A 19,793-nucleotide genomic window follows, 5' to 3' on the forward strand; every position below is an offset into this window, starting at 1 on the left:
TTCTTATGCATGCCAGTGCTGTGTGTGAGGTAATTTAAGGTGGTTCTGACAAGTGTCATTGGCATCTTCATATCCAGTCACATGGGCGGCAAGCCACTCCCATCCGGTCACATGGGCGGCAAGCCACTCCCACAAAGGAGGCCACACCCACAGAGTAGGTTGGAACAATTTTTGAAACCCACCACTGTTACTATGGGTATATATGTGGGGACCAATGTTTTGTGCTATGCTGTTTTTATTTACAACCACGGAAAAAGTATATTTATATACAATATATGAATACATGAACATTCATATTTATACATGTGCAAAATACGAAGCACAATTCATCTTTTTTTGCATCTTTTTTTCTAGGTAGAATATGAACTACTTCCAGATGAAAAATTGGGAGAGAAAGGCAAAGAGATTGTGATGAAATACCTCATCCCAGGGGTAAGGAACACTTGAAATCTTGTATGTTGCTGTTATGTCTAGTAAACATTTTCTCAATAGTATTGAGCTCTCAATACTCTGCAACAAACGTTTTAAAAATGTATGCATGTGACTATCCTGGAATGATTTTGCCTTGGTTGGACATCTCTATTTCACATGTACCATCAATAGATGTTGTACCAGTAAGTCATTTTAGCCCAGTGTTGTCTTTCAGGTGGTGTGTTTGTATACACAGATGGTAGATTATCTATTTTGGGTAGATAATCAGTGCTCCATCTCTTTGTTTATAATTATTTAATGACTATGTTTTGCCAAAGAGTTCCACTTTTTTTCTATGATCTATCGTAGAGCTATGATGGAACTTTTGTTCCATAAATGTTTGAGTGAAGCATGCATTTAACGTTGCAAGATGTTCTTATTGTCTCTAGAAGTTGCCAGCTCAATGGAAGAATAGAATAGAATAGAATTTTATTATTTGTATGCCGCCCTTCTCCAGGAGGACTCAGGGCGGCGAACAATTAAAAGAGGGGAAAAGGGGAACATAAAACAAACTACAGATAATTAAAATAGGCAAGAGTCACACAACCATACAAGTCGAGAGGGGAGGGAACTTATCACCCCCAGGCCTGCTGGCAAAGCCAGGTTTTGACGGCTTTTCGGAAGGCCTGGAGAGAGGTGAGGGTCTGAATCCCTGCGGGGAGTTCATTCCAGAGGGCCGGAGCTGCCACAGAGAAGGCCCTCCCCCGGGTAGTAGCCAGATGGCATTGGCTAGTAGATGGAACCCGGAGGAGCACAACCCTGTGAGATCTAATGGGTCTGTGGGAGGTAATTGGCAGCAGGCGGTCTCTCAAGTACCCAGATCCAATACCATGAAGGGCTTTATAAGTTACGACTAGCACCTTGAAGCGTATCCGGAGACTGATTGGTAACCAGTGCAGCTCGCGGAGGATAGGTGTAACGTGGGTGTACCGAGGTGCACCCACAATCGCTCGTGCGGCTGCGTTCTGGACGAGTTGAAGTCTCCGAATACTCTTCAAGGGCTGCCCCATGTAGAGCGCATTGCAGTAGTCCAGTCTTGAGGTCATGAGGGCGTGAGTGACTGTTGCGAGCACCTCCCGGTCCAGGTAGGGACACAACTGGCGCACCAGGCGAACCTGGGCAAATGCCCCCCTGGTCACAGCCGACAAATGATGTTCTAAGGTCAGCTGTGGATCCAGGAGGACCCCCAAGTTGCGAGCCCTGTCTGAAGCTTCTGTATATGTGCAGAATCTGAAAAGTACCATATTGTTCGGAGTATAAGATGCTCTGAAGTATAAGACACATCTAGATTTTGGGGAGGAAAACAAGTGAAAAACATCTGCCTCTGCCTCCCAGCAATTTGCGTCCTTGCAACAAACAGCACAGACAATATACACTGTTTGTAGTGTTATATTTCAGACTATACTTGTACAGATGCTGTTAAAATTGATGTGCTGTCTGGAAGTGTAGTTATTCTCTCCTATTTAAAAGAATAGCACTTTTTAAAACAATAGCACTGGGCCTCTTCAGATCAAGCATTTATTTAAAATAAAAACTTCTTCATTTTGTTAAATTGTCTAGAATAATAATAAAGCAGTCTTTTAAAAAAATAAAATAATTTGAACATTCTATAGGCAGTTGTTGACTTACCTCCTTGCAGCAAACAACCTGATTAGTACAAGGGGAAAAAATCTGCCTCTGCCTCCCAGCAATTTGCCTGGTGGAGCAAACAGCAAGTTTCACTTTCAATTTCTCCCGATCATCAGCTGTTTCAGGCTGCAGGGATTGCTATAGCTTATTAAAGCCTCCGCAAGCCCCCATTTGCTGCAAAGAGGTAAATTGTTGGGAGGCAGAGGCCAAAGGATTGGGACCGGTGAGTGGATGGGGCTACATTCAGTGTATAAGAGGCATCCAAATTTTCACCCTCTTTTAGGGGAGGAAGGTGCATCTTATACACTGAAAAATACAGTAGGCTTTTTCTAACTTTTAACACATGACAGAGCTAAAAAAAAATGAGGATGTTTCAAGTAGACAAAGTACTTCTTCAAACCAATTTTCAACAGAATCGCATCACTTCTGCTGTGTAGAGCTCCTTGTTGAAACAAATTGAAGTCAGAACCTACAGACTTAAACAATAATGTATGTTGTTGAAGCCCAGATATTTCACAGTGATAAAATTTATCTGAACATCATAATAAGAAACAAAAGATCTTGGAACATTTATAACAAATTTAATTTAGCTGCAATCCCATTATAGATATATTTTCATGTGCAAAACCAAGCTGGGCTCTCTGTCAGTGGTTTTCTCCACTTTCACAGAATTTTTTTTTAAATAATTCCTATAAAGTAGGTTCCAGTTTATTTCATGCTCTTCTCTGCGAAATTATCTGCTGTCAATAATCTAGTCATTTTATCTAGGAATATATAATCTAATTAATATAGTGGGGTTATTTTTCTGAACAATAATTAAGTTATTAATGAAATGGTGGACTTCCAATGTAGTCTGCAGGATTTAGGATTTTTTTAAATCCCTCTTGGTATTTTGATCTAGTGGCAGAACTGTCCTTTTCCCCTGTACTCACTACTATTCAGCTATGCACAAATCAATGCATTCATCATTCCTAAACAAGACTTTATCCATGTAAACACAGTCTGGGAAACAGTCAGGGCAATGAGAAAGGAGTGGACTATTTAAGTCTGGTAGTGGATCTGAGTACTTGAGAGACCGCCTTCTGCCGATTACCTCCCTTCATCCCATCAGATCGCACAGATTGGGCCTCCTCCGAATTCCATCCGCCAGTCAGTGCCGACTGGCGACTACGCGGAGGAGAGCCTTCTCAGTAGTAGCTCCGACCCTTTGGAACGATCTCCCCGTGGAGATTCGTACCCTCACCACCGTCCAGGCCTTCCGCACAGCCCTTAAGATCTGGCTATCCCGTCAGGCCTGGGGATAAGATCCTAATCCGCCCCACCCGAATGCTGAATGAATGTTGTGTTTTACTGTTTTATTTTATTTTATTCACATATTTTATGTTTTGTCTTGCACTCCTTCCCACGAATTGTAAGCCGCCCTGAGTCCCCTCAGGGAAAAGGGCGGCCTATAAATAACAAATAAAACTAAAAACTAAAACTAAACTAAAAGTCTCCTTCTTAAATAAGATATTTCCTACTTTTTAAATGTTAACTTACAAATGAAGATGATATTTCTCACCACAAAAAGCTTGGTCTGAGACTCCTGGGGAAAGTTTCCTATTAAAATGCACCACTTCTCATTTCATAGCCACGTATGACTTCTAGCAGTTACTTTTCCTCAAGACTGAAGCCATGGCTTTTCCATCATCAGTTCAGATGCTCCCTTTCATCTTGTATGAGGGGGTCATTATACTGGGTTCAAATAATTAAGAAACATTTGAGCACTAGTCAACGTGGCTTAGATTTTGCTACTTGTAAGGAAATGTACAAATGTGAATCTATACCTGTTATGTGGCAATCTCATCAGGACACAGATTCTTATGAATTAATTTGATGTTAGCAAATGGACTGAGACAATGTACTCTGTTATTTTCATTTGCTTGTAGCCCAGTGTCAGAAGCAGTGGACTAAGGAAGTGCTAAGCCTTAAATACCTGAAATCCCTAAGCTTTCTCAACTATGACTTGGGTCTATGAGCATTGCTTAGATTCCTTTTCAGTAAAAACATACCTGGCCCATGGAACAACATTATATCTCTTTTAAGAACATATTATTCAGAGCTGTGGTGGTGGAGTAGTTAGAATACAGTACTCCAGGCTAACTCACTGTTCACGCCAGGAGTTCGATTTTGAATGGCTGAGGGTTAACTCAGCCTTCCATCCTTCCAAGTTTGGTAACATAAAGACCCAAATTGTTGGGGGAAATATGCTGACTCTGTAAACTGCTTAGAGAGGGCTGCAAAGCACTGTGAAGTGATATATAAGCGTGGCACGACAAAACCGCGGTCCACTAAAGCGCGCCCGATTAAAGCACGTACCTGACGTCATCAGCAGCGCGACAAATACGACCGCGGAGAAAAAAGGGTGCTTTAAAAAGGCACTTTTAAAGCAAGCCGATTCACGTAAAGGTAAGGGTTAGGGTTAGGGTTAGGGTTAGGCTTAGGTTAAGGGTTAGGGTTAGGTTTAGGGTTACGTTAAGCGTTAGGGTTAAGTTTAGGGTTAGGTTAAGAGTTAGTGTTAGGTTAAGGGTTAGGTTAAGGGTTAGGTTTAGGGTTAGGTTTAGGGTTAGGTTTGGGGGGGTTAGGTTTAGATTTACGCATTAATTTTAACTTTACCGTTCACAGCGTGCTGCTTTTGTCGCGCTGTGATGACGTCACGTACGCGCTTTCCTCGAGCGCGCTTTAGTCTACCACGGTTTTGTGGTGGAACCATATATAAGTGCCATTGCTGTTCTAAATGTTGCTATTATACATTCATTATGAGAACCAGAAATGAAAACCTATTTCTTTTTTTAAATTAGACTGTATTTTATTTTGAGAACCTGAAAGTGAACACAGGGAACAGACTAATTAGTGCAGAAAGACTATTGTATCTTTTTCTCTGAGAGCTTAAGATAGCATCCATTTAGTATCATTGTACAGTAGGACTGATTTCTTTTAAACTTTGGGAATAAGCGTTTGAAAAAGTTTTGTTTACTAAAAACCCGAATGTGGGTTTAAATATCTAGGGTATTGGCTTCTGTCTATATGTAATGTAATGTAGTCAGCTTGGCCCAATATGTCATGAAAAGAGCAACTTTTCTCATGCTCAATTCTCAGGCTCAAGCCAGGCTTCAGGGATAAATTCCCAGTTGACTAAAGAAAAGTGATGTTCCTTGTATTTTGTAAAAGACGCTAAGAGTATATCTCACTCTTCTCTATAACAGAGAAGCACTATTTTTGAACAACTCTCTTTAAATAAACCAAAGGAATTTCCATTTATACTGTAAAGATTTTTAAAAAAACTGTTGCATTTGAAATTCATTGCAAATATATGGTTCAAATCTTTTATGTCTTGTATTAATAACATCAGTGTAGTCATGTTAAGCAATAAACCAGCTGTCTCATGTAGCAGTAGTATTTTTGGAGACAAAGTTTACTTCTCAACAAAAAAAATCACATAACACTCAGTTGTCTTATGCCTATACAAGCACGTACACAAAACTGACACACTGCATGAAGCATAGCAATGGTTTCTGCAGTAAAATGACTGTATGACCCAAATATCACATATTCTGGAAAATTATATCCAAGAACTTAGAAGTGACAGTTCCCAGATATTTTTGAAAACTCTTGTCTATATTAAACCCAAGTACTATTAAAAAGCTACATAAATAAATTTAATACATTTATAAATAAATACAAGTCTCTTTTATTCCCTGGACTGATTGAATTGTTCTGCTGAAATTTAAAAAAAGCTTCAAATGATCCTGATTCCAGTGACATATTCATGAATGACAAATACTACCTAAACCAGTTTTCTTATTAACACCATTCCCTGTTGCTGTAACTGAAGGCCTTAGTGCATGGGAAAGGAAACAGTGCATAGAATAAAATACACAGAATTGTGGCATTTCATGTAAGTAAGAACCCTGATAACACAACAACTCTATGTGGCTATAATGAAAGCAGGGTATTGGTAAGAAGAGCGTTTCTCAAAGGAAGTATCTTAAATCAGCTAATACAGAAGGGGCACCTGGATGAAAAGCAAACATTGGTAGCCAAGAATTATATTCTTATAGTTGCCATGTTTGGTTCCACCACAAATGCACGAACGACAAAAGCGCGCCTGACTAAACCGCAGTGACAAAACCGCGCCGTCAAAACCGTGCCGACGAATGAGCGCTGAAGCGCGCCGACAACAGCGCGCCGACAGAAGCGCGCTGTAACATAACCCTAAAAATAACCCTAAACCTAACCCTAAATCTAACCCTAACCCTAAACCTAACCCTAAACCTAACCCTAAACCTTACCTTAACTTAAATCGCGCTTCTGTCGGCGTGCTGTTGTCGGCGCGCTGTTGTCGGCGCGCTTTTGACATCGCAGTTTTAGCACCGCGGTTTTGTCGGCGCGCTTTTGACGTTCGCGCTTTTGACGGGTCACGGCCATGTTTATATAATTAAAGGAATCAAGATTTTCCATTAAACCCAATATGTTCTCATATACAAGAAAATACATCCAGTTCAGAAACTGATTTAACTCATAGACAATCAGAAGTTTTTGTACTATGACTGTTCCATTATGGCAAATGTCAAGTTATTCCAGTACATCGTTTGCCCACCACTGCTACTCCAAGACAGGTAATAATGTACTCAGATAAGTCAAGTTCCTATATGATTTCATGTGCAAATAGCAGGTTTTGAGGGATTTGGGAGTGGGAGGTAAGCCTGTACAATTGTTTAGTTCTCTATAGGAATTTTAAAATACTTTTAATTTAAAATATGTTGAAAGAGAACAGAAAATGAAATTCCTATATTAAGCCAGTTAGATAAAAACATTTATGTGGAAGAGAATAGTTTTCAGAATTATCTTTTCCATTTTCATTTCATAAAATCAAGAGAGTACTGCACCCAGATTAATTTACCTGTTGCCACAGTAGATAAAACTATAACTATAACTTGCAATAGGTTTTGGTTGTATAAGGTTTTGTGGATGAGTAAGAGGATAAATTCATATAGAATATGCCAGGAGCATCCTCACTTTTGTCTCTGCTGATCTTTTTACCAAATACTCTTTAGTGTTTGGATTTGACTTCTATTGTTAAATCAAATCTTAACCGCAAAAGAATGTCTCTGTTAGTCACATATTCTGTATGTGAATATGTGGGAAGCCTCTTCCCTCCCAGAAGAATGAAATGTTTTAGGAAATATTAAAAAGGCACAATATTATATTTCCCTGGATGATAAAAGAAGAAACAAGTTTTAAAGGCAGAAAACAGTTCCCTGCACCCAGCATATCTACAAAATAAAAGACTTTCAGCTCCAGGGTGATGGGATTAAGACATGACCCTCTAGGATATTATAGAATTATCTAGCAGCAAGGCTCATTGCATTAGAAAATCACCTGGGGACATTGAATCACCCAGCAAGCTTCAACCAAGCTTGACTCAGAAAACCTACAAGGTTAGCTATGACCCTTGCCCAGGAACAGGAAGCTCAAATTCAAAGCCCAAAAGAAGGGATAAATAACCCTCTCTCTCAACTCCCATGTGTTCAGCTGCACCAGGACCATGTGCTTGATAGTTCTGCTTTATCACTAAACCATCATTCCAATCAGCCGTCATGTTTCCATTGTCTTTCTCCCCACTTGGAACTGAACCAGATGGATATTTCTTCCAACAGTATGTTGCCTTTACTTGTTTCTCAGATCCAAAACCACCATCTCTTTTCCAATCAAATCTCATGATCTTCTCTCCTGCCATCATTATTTGTGTTTCTTTCTAATCTGTTTTACAAAATCGATAAGAAACTTGAGTTAAGATGCTCCCTGTGTACCGCTCCGTACAGAATCAGAAGACTACTAAACATTGCTAAATATAACATTAATCTAGGTGGATTAAACTGCCATCAAAGTTCTTTTCAGTGATTGAAGAACAACAACTGCATCAGTTTTATGATCTGAATTCCTATTTGCTATCTTCTCTTGAGGAAGAAAAAAATACATAACCATGGAAACTTTGGAAGTTGAACAGGACAAGAGTATCACCTTAATCTATCCAGAAGTAGGAAGGGGGAAGAAAAATACATTGTCCCCTTTGCTTTTTAAAACAAGCGATGACAGAGGGAGCTCCCATTCTTACAAAGGAGAACACTGCTAACATTTATATGAACACGTTATTTCTCTTTTGGATTGCTAAAACATGGAAAAAATGAATTTGTTACCTAGCAAATGATCTTTTCTGGATCTTCTAATAAATATGACTGCCCAGAAATGTGAATAGGTATATCAGAAATAATACCCTAATTATGATTGAGCAAAGTGAGGGGAAATACAGCTATGCTATCTATTGAAAAAGGGAGGCGGTGGCTCAGTGGCTAAGACGCTGAACTTGTCGATCAGAAATAGCAATAGCAATAGCAATAGCAATAGCAGTAGACTTATATACCGCTTCATAGGCCTTTCAGGCCTCTCTAAGCGGTTTACAGAGAGTCAGCATATTGCCCCCAACAATCTGGGTCCTCATTTTACCCACCTCGGAAGGATGGAAGGCTGAGTCAACCCTGAGCCGGTGAGATTTGAACCGCTGAACTGCTGATCTAGCAGTAGCCTGCAGTGCTGCATTTAACCACTGCGCCACCTTGGGGCGGCAGCTTGGCAGTTCGAATACCTAGTGCCGTGTAATGGAGTGAGCTCCCATTACTTGTCCCAGCTTCTGCCAACCTAGCAGTTGGAAAGCAGATAAAAAATGCAAGTAGAAAAATAGGAACAACTTTTGGTGGGAAGGTAACCGCGTTCTATGTGCCTTCAAGTAGAAATTGTTCTACTACAATTTCCAATCAATCCCAATGAATTTTAGCTAGATTGAATTAGTCAAATTTATAGTTAAGACCTTAATCCTTGAGCTAAGATTTTATATTTATAAATATATTTTCTAGTTATATTTATATATTAAATATTGTATATTTATATATAGCAACTTAAGTGCTGTTCTTATGATTTAGAGGAACTGTTATGAAAGGGGGAAAGAGAAAACTCTAATCAGCCATAGGGTGGAAGATGTTTCTTTTCTGATTCCTATCCAAACCCTTCAATTGAATATGAATAGAATAGCAGAATTGGAAGAGACCTTGGAGGTCTTCTAGTCCAACCCCTTGCTTAGGCAGGAAACCCTACACCACTTCAGACAAATGGTTATCCAGCATCTTCTTTAAAACTCCCAGTGTTGGAGCATTCACAACTTCTGGAAGCAAGTTGTTCCATTGATTAATTGTTATAACTGTCAAGAAATTTCTTCTCAGTTTTAGGTTGCTTCTCTCCTTGATTAGTTTCTACCCATTGCTTCTTTTCCTACCCTCAGGTGCTTTGGAGAATAGCTTGACTCCCTCTTCTTTGTGGCAACTCCTGAGTTATTGGAACATTGCTATCATGTCTTCCCTAGTCCTTCTTTTCATTAAAGACAGACCCAGTTCCTGCAACCGTTCTCAATTCTCAATACCAGCAGAATCTCCCAAGAATATCCAAAATTACCCAAGATATTTCAAGTTATAAATGGAGCACACATCTTTATTATCTGGATTGCACTTACATTAAACAATAAACATACCGATCTAGAACCAAAAGTTTCCATATACAAGAATAACTTCAAATTCTCTTCACCTCCCGCCCAAAATCCTTAAGAGGCTTTTGTGGACAATGCGCACTCTATATATGTGTCATCCAGACACACATACAAATTCTTTTTTTTTAAACCAAGTGCATTTTAAACAACAAAGTTATTCACACCATTCAACAATCTTACTTGTCTTGCAAAAATGTCAAGGGATAGCATCCTCTTACCTCTCTTGTCTCATTTCCTTTTGCACCTCTTCCTCACTGGCCCTGACCCAGATCCAAATGGACTGCTAAGCAGTTCTCCCAGTCACGATCTGTTCACTTAGCAGTGAGATGCTGATCACACCTTGTTCTTTTGGCCTCAGTCCTTTCTGCAGCTGGTACTTTGGGTCGATTTTCTTTATGAGTGGGACTTGTCCTCTGATCCACCTCCATTGACCCCCAAATTGCAGAGAGGTCTACTTTTTCCCTTTGCCTTTTGCTTATGAGTAATCTCCCCATCCTCAACTGGAGGGCTTTGTCTTTTATCTCTCCTTGATTGTTATAAGCTGCTTGACTCATTAGATAGCTTTCTTTCAAACTTGAAAGTTCTGCTTCTTACTCTTAAGTAACATTCATGTCCCGTAAGAGACCGCCTCCTGCCAATTACCTCCCTACGACCAATTAGATCCCACAGATTAGGCTTCCTCCGGATTCCATCAGCTAGCCAGTGTCGACTGTCGACCCCCCGGGGGAGGGCCTTCTCTATGGCTGCTCTGGCCCTCTGGAACGATCTCCCCATGGAGATTCGGCCCCTCACCACCCTTCAGGCTTTCCGCAAAGCCGTTAAGACCTGGCTGTTCCGGCAGACCTGGGGCTGATGAGTTCCTAGCCCCACTCGAATTGTTGCAGCTGTTGAGGAGTTTTAATCTGTCTTTGTAATTGTTTTGTCTTGTTTGTTTTCGTTGTATTACCCCCCCCCCCTTCCCTATGAGTTTGTTAGCCGCCCTGAGTCCCTCTGGGAATAGGGCGGCATACAAGTTTAATAAACCATAAACCAAACCATAACCATAACCGTGTTCAATCTTAAAAAATCTCCTTTTTATTGATTCAAGTTGCTTTCCTAGAGAAATAACTTCTTTTTCTTTTTCTTTTTCTTCATCCTCTTTTCATAGTCATTGCATCTAGGCTTCTGTTCCTATTCTCTGGGTCATCCCTTGTTTGGGTGAAAAAGAGTCCTTTATCTCATTCTGTGGTGAAATTCAAATGTTTTTACTACCGGTTCGATGGGCGTGGCTTGGTGGGTGCGGTGTGGCTTGGTAGGCGTGGTTTGGTGGGTGTGGCAGGGGAAGGATACTGCAAAATCACCATTCCCACCCCACTCTGGGGCCAGTCAGACGTGGCATTTGCCGGTTCTCTGAACTACTCAAAATTTCTGCTACCGGTTCTCTAAAACCTGGCAGAACCTGCTGGATTTCACCCCTGACCCATTTTCTCTTGTTTATTTACACTTTAACTGTCTTCTGTTCTGCTTTGGGCTAACCTCAATCTCTGGATATCCAGATTCTTAGCTCCCGAATTATTTATTTTATTGTCATGGGGAATGTCTATCAGTTTTCACCAGATTCACTCATTTCCTCATCTTTATGCCATTCTTATGCCATACCTATTAATAACTGTTGTAATATGCATTATACAAACAGCATCCAGAAATATGACAGTCTCATCAGTCTCATTGTTGCTTATTGCACATAAAGCACATAATCTAAAATGTGTGAGATGCTTCTGTTGACCTAGAGAGCTTTCCAGATAAACACTTGATTACAGCTTACACAAAGTACTAAGTTTTAAAAGGGGCTGAGCTGCAAGTTCCATCGCCCTCAGTAAGTAGGGCACTTTCTTCCTTTCAACAATCCTATTTAAGTTTCCAATTGCCCACGATTGTTAGCGGTAGGAGTCCCATCCCCCTTAGCCAGTAGATTAGATTTACGGTATTGATCGAAAGCCACGAATATATTAATGATCAATAACACATGCTCCCTTCTTTAAATACTTTGTTTCAGTCTAAATTTTGTACTAACCTATACAGGGTTTTTTTAAAAAAATCGTACCAAAACCATATTTTTTTTAAAAAAAAATAACCCTGTGAATTATTTTAATAGTCTGGGTGAAATATTACAAAGTCCTTCAGACCTCTTAAAAATAACATTTCGTATGAGTTTCTCTTCTTTAGGAGATTGCCTTTTCTGCTGTGAACATTATTGTGTCTTCTCTAGCCCTATTCTTCCATTGCTCCAACTCTCACTTTTACTTCTAGTTTCTAGCACTAGTTTTTTCTAAAATAAAGTCTAAATTGTATAGGAAACTTCCTGACCTGGAAATTTGCAGATGAAACGCCTACGTTTTACAGCAGTCGCCCCAGGTTAAGGAATGAGATATGAGAGATATATGATATGTGATATATGGCCTTAGAGCAGTAGTCTCCAACCTTGGCAACTTTAAGACTTGTGGACTTCAACTCCCAGAGTTCCTCAGCCAGCAAAGCTGGCTGAGGAACTCTGGGAGTTGAAGTCCACAGGTCTTAAAGTTGCCAAGGTTGGAGACCACTGCCTTAGAGCATTCAGTTTAATAAGTGAGAGGCTTCAGACTGAACAGAAAATGGCAAGAACACTCTGGATCTTTCCTCTTCTTGACATGATCTGGGACTTCAGTAGTTCAGTTAAGTAAAAGTACTGTTTTCCTTCAGAATATCCAGTTCCATGCAGAAGTTGGAGAGAATATGAAGTTAGTATTGTGAGCAGTTTCAATTCTTTTGTATATTTAGCTAAATTCCTGAACAAGGGACAACAGCTGGCAGATGTTCAGGGAGAGAGAGAGAGGGAGGGAGGGAGGGAGAGAGAGAGATATATTATGATTGTGGAGTGTCATACTCTGTGATTTTGTCCCCTATATCACCCCTGATTCCCACTGCTGTTCTATTTTTGGCAAAGATTGCATTAGCAGGGCTAATTCTTTGCATTGGTTTACTATAAGCAAACTGTGTGATTATTAAACATTTTTCCTATCAGTGGGACTTAGCTGCTCCAGAATTTTTTTAAAAATGAAGAGACTGCCTTGATTAAGTTTATATTTCTTTAGAATCAAGTAGCTTTCTCACGGTCTTCTCTATCTCTTGCTTTCAAGCCTTTAATTAGCTGTTTATAAGCCAAGTGCAAGTTTAACTTCTTTTATTCTTGCTTGTGTATTGAAGAGGCAATTTTTAAAAAGACAAAAATAAACAATTTTGACTATTTCTCTTCTCACGTATTATTGGCAAATGATGATAGTATATGCCATTTTTCACACATCATTTTTTTTAAAGAAAAAAACAATATTTCAAAGAAAGGGCAGTATGTACAACTTTTTACAGAATAACAATTGGTGGTATAGTACCACATATATAATCTATTTATATATAGAAGGTGGCGCAGTGGTTAAATGCAGCACTGCAGGCTACTGCTAGATCAGCAGGTCAGCGGTTCAAATCTCACCGGCTCAGGGTTGACTCAGCCTTCCATCCTTCCGAGGTGGGTAAAATGAGGACCCAGATTGTTGGGGGCAATATGCTGACTCTCTGTAAACCGCTTAGAGAGGCCTGATAGGCCTATGAAGCGGTATATAAGTCTACTGCTATTGCTATTGCTATTATTAAATTAGATTTTTGTCAGCGATCCAAAGAATCTGTAAGGCACAGTATTAAGTTATGTGATTGAGCAGGGTGAGCTTGTTTCAATCAGTATTCATATAAGTATATATGCTTCTGAGCTCTTTCAGGGAAAATATGAGACCAACACATAAATGATATGTTTTTTAGTAGCACGCAACTGTATTATTTCTACAAAAAAGTTTTAGCAATAGCAGTTAGACTTATATACCGCTTCATAGGGCTTTCAGCCCTCTCTAAGCGGTTTACAGAGTCAGCATATCGCCCCCACAGTCTGGGTCCTCATTTTACCCACCTCGGAAGGATGGAAGGCTGAGTCAACCCTGAGCCGGTGAGATTTGAACAGCCGAACTTTGATAAAAGCTGATCAGGATTTTCAATTATAGCACAGTAATTCATAATTGTGACCAATTTTCAAACTTGCAGATAGTTCCCCCCTTTTTTCCCCAAGTTCATGGCCAAACTTAATTGTTCTTCTAATGTGTTGCATATTTATCCCTTCAAATTAGAACACAAATTAGCTATGCATTCTCAATATTGTGGAACTTATGTCAGAGGTACTACAAATATCTTGGTTTTGCATGCTTCTGCCCAGAAATTCATAATAAAACAAAAAGATTGACATCATCTCTTAGGCACCACACTTTCAGACAAAGGGGAATTGAAGAGGTTTTCTTCCTTTGTTCCAGGCTTAAATATTCATTGTTTTAGATACCTCAAGGCTGTTGAGCAAATGGTAAACAATGCAATTATTATGGAAATGATAGATGTTCCAGCAGAATGTTCCTTAAAATCAAAATTCAGAAGTAGTTGCTAAGTTATCAGACTAAGTTCTGCCAGACCATTGTGGGAAATTCTGGGTGGCATTGCTTTCGTCAACTCGTAAGGCATTTCTATGTCTGTTACCAAGTTGATGGTTCCACCACAAAACCGCGCTCGACTAAACCATGCCCAACTAAACTGCGTCGCTGACATCATCAACAGGACGACAACAGCGCGGAGACAGAAGCACGCTGTAAACCCTAAACCTAAAATTAACCCCTAAACCTAAACCTAACCGCCCTAAACCTAATCCTAAACCTAACCCTAAACCTAATCCTAAACCTAACCCTAACCCTAACCCTTAACCTAACCCTAAACCTAACCCTGACCCTTAACCTAACCCTAAACCTAACCCTAAACCTAACCCTAAACCTAACCCTAAACCTAACCCTTACCTTAAGTTGAATCGGCTTGCTTTCAAAGCGCTATTTAAAGCGCCCTTCTTTCTCCGCGCTGGCTGTTGTCGCCCTGTTGATGACGTCAGCAACGCGGTTTAATCGTGCGCGGCTTAGTCGAGCGCGGTTTTGACGGGTCACGCAAGTTGACATGGGAGGGCATCTTTTGGAAACCTGACAGCTTTCCACCAATTGGATTTTAGATTATGTATCTTATTGTCATTACAGTGATAATAAACTCTTAGTGACTGTCTAGAATTTTTCCCCATGACAATCTATCCTTTATCTGGTCCTTCAGCAATTCTAATTGTGCCCTCATCACCACTGTAACTGAGTCAATCCTTCTTTATACAGCTGTTCCTTCGTTATTTTGTCCATAGAATCCTGTTTTATATCCATCAAACTATTTAAAGCAAATGAAGCATCGTGACTCTAGCTATTTGAAATTCTGTTTCACTGCAGTGGGGAGATATGAATAAAGGCCATTTTTCATGGAGACTGCATCTGTGAGCCTTTATTTGTATGTAATGCAAATGACCAAGCCATGAATAAAACTAAATGGGAATGGTTCAGTAGTACAGCTATGCCGAGCTTTTGAAAAAGGTGCTTCACAATGCACTGGAGTGTGAACAAAGCACTTAACTTCAATGTATGCAATCATTATTACAACTGTGTTTTTCCACTCAAGCTAGGTGACCATTCGTATATATGCAGGGGGCAGTTTGCAGTAGCCTTATAAAAGATGCTAATACATTAAGCAGGGCTGATGGACAGAGCATCCAAAAGAGGTTTCTATCCTTATCATTCTCTCTCCTATCTCCCTGCACAGATGAAGATTGGGTTTAGAGCTTTTGAAAAGGTTTAAGCCTCACTGTCCTTTTGTATCTGCAAATGTCCAGGGCAAACCCTTTGCATCATGCTATCAGATTAGACAAATGTAACACTCTGGATGGAACTGTCCTTTAGGACAGTGTTTCTCAACCTTGGCAACTTGAAGATGTCTGGACTTCAACTCCCAGAATTCCCCAGCCAGCATTCGCTGGCTGGGGAATTCTGGGAGTTGAAGTCCAGACATCTTCAAGTTGCTAAGGTTGAGAAACACTGCTTTAGGACTTTAATTTATGAAAAAATTACTTCCACCAAACTTCGGCTCTGCTTCGATGTTTTGTTTTGCTTTTGGCACTTTCAAGTCACTGTTGATTCCTGGCAACCGTCTGGGCAAGTCCTTGCAGTTTTCCTGGCAAGATATTTGGAAGTACAGTAGCTTGCCATTGCCCGCTTCCTAGGGTTGAGAGACAGCAACTGGTCAGCTGACTTTGTGTTTAAGGCAAGACTAGGCTCAGAGTCTCATAGTTTCTAGCCTGGTGTTTTAATCACTGTACCAAACTCACTTTCTGTTCATAGCATATTAGACCTATTTTGTTATATGTGGGCTAATTGTTTTCAGTTGATGTAAGATATTGGTCTCGACCTTTAAGGATCTAAATCAGTGCCCACCAAACTTTCGGGCACCAGGGACCAGTTCTGTGGAGACAGGTTTTTCCACAGACCGGAAGGGTAAGGTGACCAGACGTCCCGCTTTTGGCGGGACAGTCACAATTTTTAATAATTTGTCCCGTGTCCCACAGCGTGTTCAAAAAGTCCCGATTTTCCAAAAGAAAGAAAACAATTTTAAAAAGGACGCCGTTAAAAAATGTTTTTATTTGTCTGAAGTGTCGTTCCCAATGTGGCCTTTAGAGGGCAGTGGTTTTCCTCTCTCTGCTCGGCTTACTCGCAGCGCTCAACGAGGGGCGAAGCTCCCTCCCCTCCTGTGCGTACGCCCACCGATGCACGCCATTTTTCTGCAGGGAGAGTGACAGCGCGGCGATGAGGAGACTCGGTCCCAGGCCAAGCGGCTCAGCCGTTGGAAGGTTTGTTTTTTTTTTGCCCGCTTCTCTCGGGCGCCGCTCTCCCTCCAGCCATTTCTCCCTCTTTCTCCTTTTTGTCCTTTCTCCTCCTTGTATTTATGATGGTTTCAGTGTCCTGGAGTCATGTTTGACAAAATATTAAATTTTTAATCCAGCCCCCCCCCCCCTCCGGTCAATAGTGTCCCTCTTTACTAATCTGAAAATCTGGTCACCTTACGGAAGTGGTGTGGTTTCGTGTGCTGCCTGTGTCTCGCGGATGGGCTTCACGGCCTGGTTTCTGGCATGTGATGGACCGGTGCCTGTTCATGGACCAGGGATTGGGGACCCCTGGTCTAAACAACCTGGTACTGGGGGGATACCTTCTCTTTACATTCCTCCCTATTGTTTGTCTGTGGAGATTCTCAGCCATCAAGGCCATATCTTTCCATCCACCCACTATCACAATGAAGCTCCTTGGGTGAAAAGCGAAATGTTTTGTTCTTCTTCCTTAAAGAAAAAAAATACTCCAGTTGCCTTTGAAAAAGCACTTTTGAGACTGCCTGTTCTTTGTTTCCTCTTGCTATTTGCAGCTGAAACTTTTTTGGTGGGTATTGTCAAATGAGACACAGCAGCCAACATCTAAAAATGTGGTCTCTCTCTGCCAGCGATGTTCTCAGAGTTACTCAGACTGCAGAGCTTTATTTTAGTAGACATCTGAGAAGAAACAATTAACAATTGGAAGAGCCATAGTGGCGCAGTGGTTGGAATGCAGTATTGCAATTCAGGCTAATTCTGTCGACTGTCAGCAGTTTGATTCTTACCGTCTCGAGGTTGACTCAATGGTGGGATTCAAATAATTTAACAACTGGTTCTCTGCCCTAATGATTTCTTCCAACAACCAGTTCACTAAACTGCTCAGAAAGTTAACAACCGGTTCTCCCAAAGTGGTGCAAACTGGCTAAACCCACCACTGGGTTGACTCAGCCTTCCATCCTTCCAAGGTCAGTAAAATGAGGACCCAGATTGTTAGGGGCAATATACTGACTCTGTAAACTGCTTAAAAAGGGCTGTAAAGCACTGTGAAGCGGTATATAAGCCTTAAGTGCTCTTGTCCTTGTTATTGTTGTGTCTTGTGTTTCGACAGTGTTGAGTTATGGATCCTTTGTAATTAACCTCATTTATGATTTATATAGTGGTTTATTCAGTCTTTTGCAACTTTGAAGAGAGAGCCAGTTTGTATTATGGCTACAAAGCAGGAGACTGTGAGTTTTACTCCCCACTTAGGCATAACAAACTGGCTGGGTGACTTTGAGACAGTCACTCTCTCTCAGCCCCAACTCACCTCTAAGATAGTTGTTGTGGTAAAAATAGGAAAAGAAAGAAGCAATAGGTACATTTGCCGCCTTGTGTTGTTATAAAATAGAGATGACAATAATAAGTAATCAATAAACTAAAGGTCTCTCTGGAGAACAGGTTTGTAAAGCATTTAAAAAGAAAGCAATGAAACGCCAAAAATTCAATCAATGTTAAGTTGCACGATGTGCTTTAATGTAAGCTACTAAAGTTAAGAGTAAAAAAAAAATCAGGATAGGAAGTTTTAGAACTATTTCTCTAAAGCAGTGTTTCTCAACCTTGGCAACTTGAAGATGTCCGGACTTCAACTCCCAGAATTCCCCAGCCAGCATTCGCTGGCTGGGGAATTCTGGGAGTTGAAGTCCGGACATCTTCAAGTTGCTAAGGTTGAGAAACACTGCTCTAAAGGTCTTGTCCTGGTAACAACTGCATATGGAAAGTACACAAAGTTTTGAGCAGGCTCAGTTTTTCCTCCTTCATGTACACTGAGTGGTGGCTCAGTGGCTGAGCTTGTCAGAAAGGTCGGCAGCTTGGTGGTTCAAATCCCTAGCGCCGCGTAACGGAGTGAGCTCCCATTACTTGTCCCGACTTCTGCCAACCTAGCAGTTCGAAAGCATGCAAAAATGCAAGTAGAAAAATAGGAACCATCTTTGGTTGGAAAGTAACAGCTTTCTATGTGCCTTTGGCACTTAGTCATGCCGGCCACATGACCACGGAGACATCTTCGGATAGCACTGACTTTCGGCTTTCGTTTTTTAAATGAAATGAGATTAGCACCGCCCCCTAGAGGTGGCGCAGTGGTTAAATGCAGCACTGCAGGCTACTTCAGCTGACTGCAGTTCTGCAGTTCGGCTGTTCTAATGTCACCGGCTCAGGGTTGACTCAGCCTTCCATCCTTCCGAGGTGGGTAAAATGAGGACCCGGCAATATGCTGACTCTGTAAACCGCTTAGAGAGGGCTGAAAGCCCTATGAAGCGGTATATAAGTCTAACTGCTATTGCTATTGCTATAGAGTAGGGAACAACTAGCAAATATGTGCGAGGAAAACCTTTACCTTTATACATACCCAAAAGTATCCATCCCATCTCTTTCCTCTCCCTCATACAACCCCATCACACATAACATCAAAAGGGGGAGATAGATTAGTTAAAGAAAAATGGACCTATGACGTTCTTCCCTTCCCCGTGATCCATGCAGTATACAGTGAAATTGGATACTTGCGCAGATCCCATCTGCTTCTAGTTAAGCCTTCAGTTCAGCTCCCTCCGGGGAGACACTTGGGGTCAGTGAATTTGAATTAGAGAAGTAGCAGCTTGGAAGGAAAGTGTTAAGCCCGCACCTTCTGTTATGGCTTCTCCACTCTCATTATGTTTAACTGAAGTGGCTTTTTTTGGTGCAAATCACAGTGTAAGGCATGTTTGTAATGTGTCATTTGGTCAGAAATCTGTGGATGTCCTATGGCCCGAGGGATTCGGTGGTTTTCTTGCTCGAAGACTGTGGGACCCACACTTGTACTTTCTCAGGAAAGTGGTTCCTTCTGTGGTTTCTGACAAGCAAAACATTTTCTTGTGCCATGGAATGTTTGTTTTCTAAATCTTGCATGGCTTAAAAGTAAATGGAATATAATTGCTGTGTTACAAAGCTACTTGCAGAAAAGCTCTCAGCCTGCTAGCCAAGTCTCTGCCTTTAAATTAAACTAGTATCAGTCAATTAGGCTAAAGCTGGACTCCGTCCAAAACATCGCAGAGCATCACGGATTAAATATTCCAGCACAGCTGTTGTTTGTCCCCATATGTAGGGCTGAGGAGAAACAGACTATACCACTGCAAGTATGCAAAGCTTTTCCTGGAAAAACAAAACCCCTTTCCATGGGCTAGAATAGCAGTAATAGCAATAGCAGTTAGACTTATATACCGCTTCATAGGG

The 19,793-nt window shown here is 40.9% G+C and overlaps 1 protein-coding gene across 2 annotated transcripts in view; it reads left to right on the forward strand.

Annotated features, from left to right (window-relative positions):
• The window catches only part of GRK5 (G protein-coupled receptor kinase 5), a 186,075-nt gene that overhangs the window by 121,989 nt on the left and 44,293 nt on the right, over positions 1-19,793 (forward strand). Inside the window, exon 4 of one of the 2 annotated variants that reach the window (XM_087725895.1) lies at positions 355-432. In XM_087725895.1, coding sequence (XP_087582021.1) covers positions 355-432 — 78 coding nt within the window. The remainder of the gene's footprint in view (positions 1-354; positions 433-19,793) is intronic. The other variant, XM_087725897.1, reaches the window with a different exon arrangement.

Source organism: Thamnophis sirtalis, unplaced genomic scaffold, assembly GCF_051295495.1.
Source record: "Thamnophis sirtalis isolate CommonGarterSnake01/CBP01778 unplaced genomic scaffold, rThaSir2_p1.2 scaffold_11, whole genome shotgun sequence".
Classification (NCBI taxonomy): Eukaryota; Metazoa; Chordata; class Lepidosauria; order Squamata; family Natricidae; genus Thamnophis; species Thamnophis sirtalis.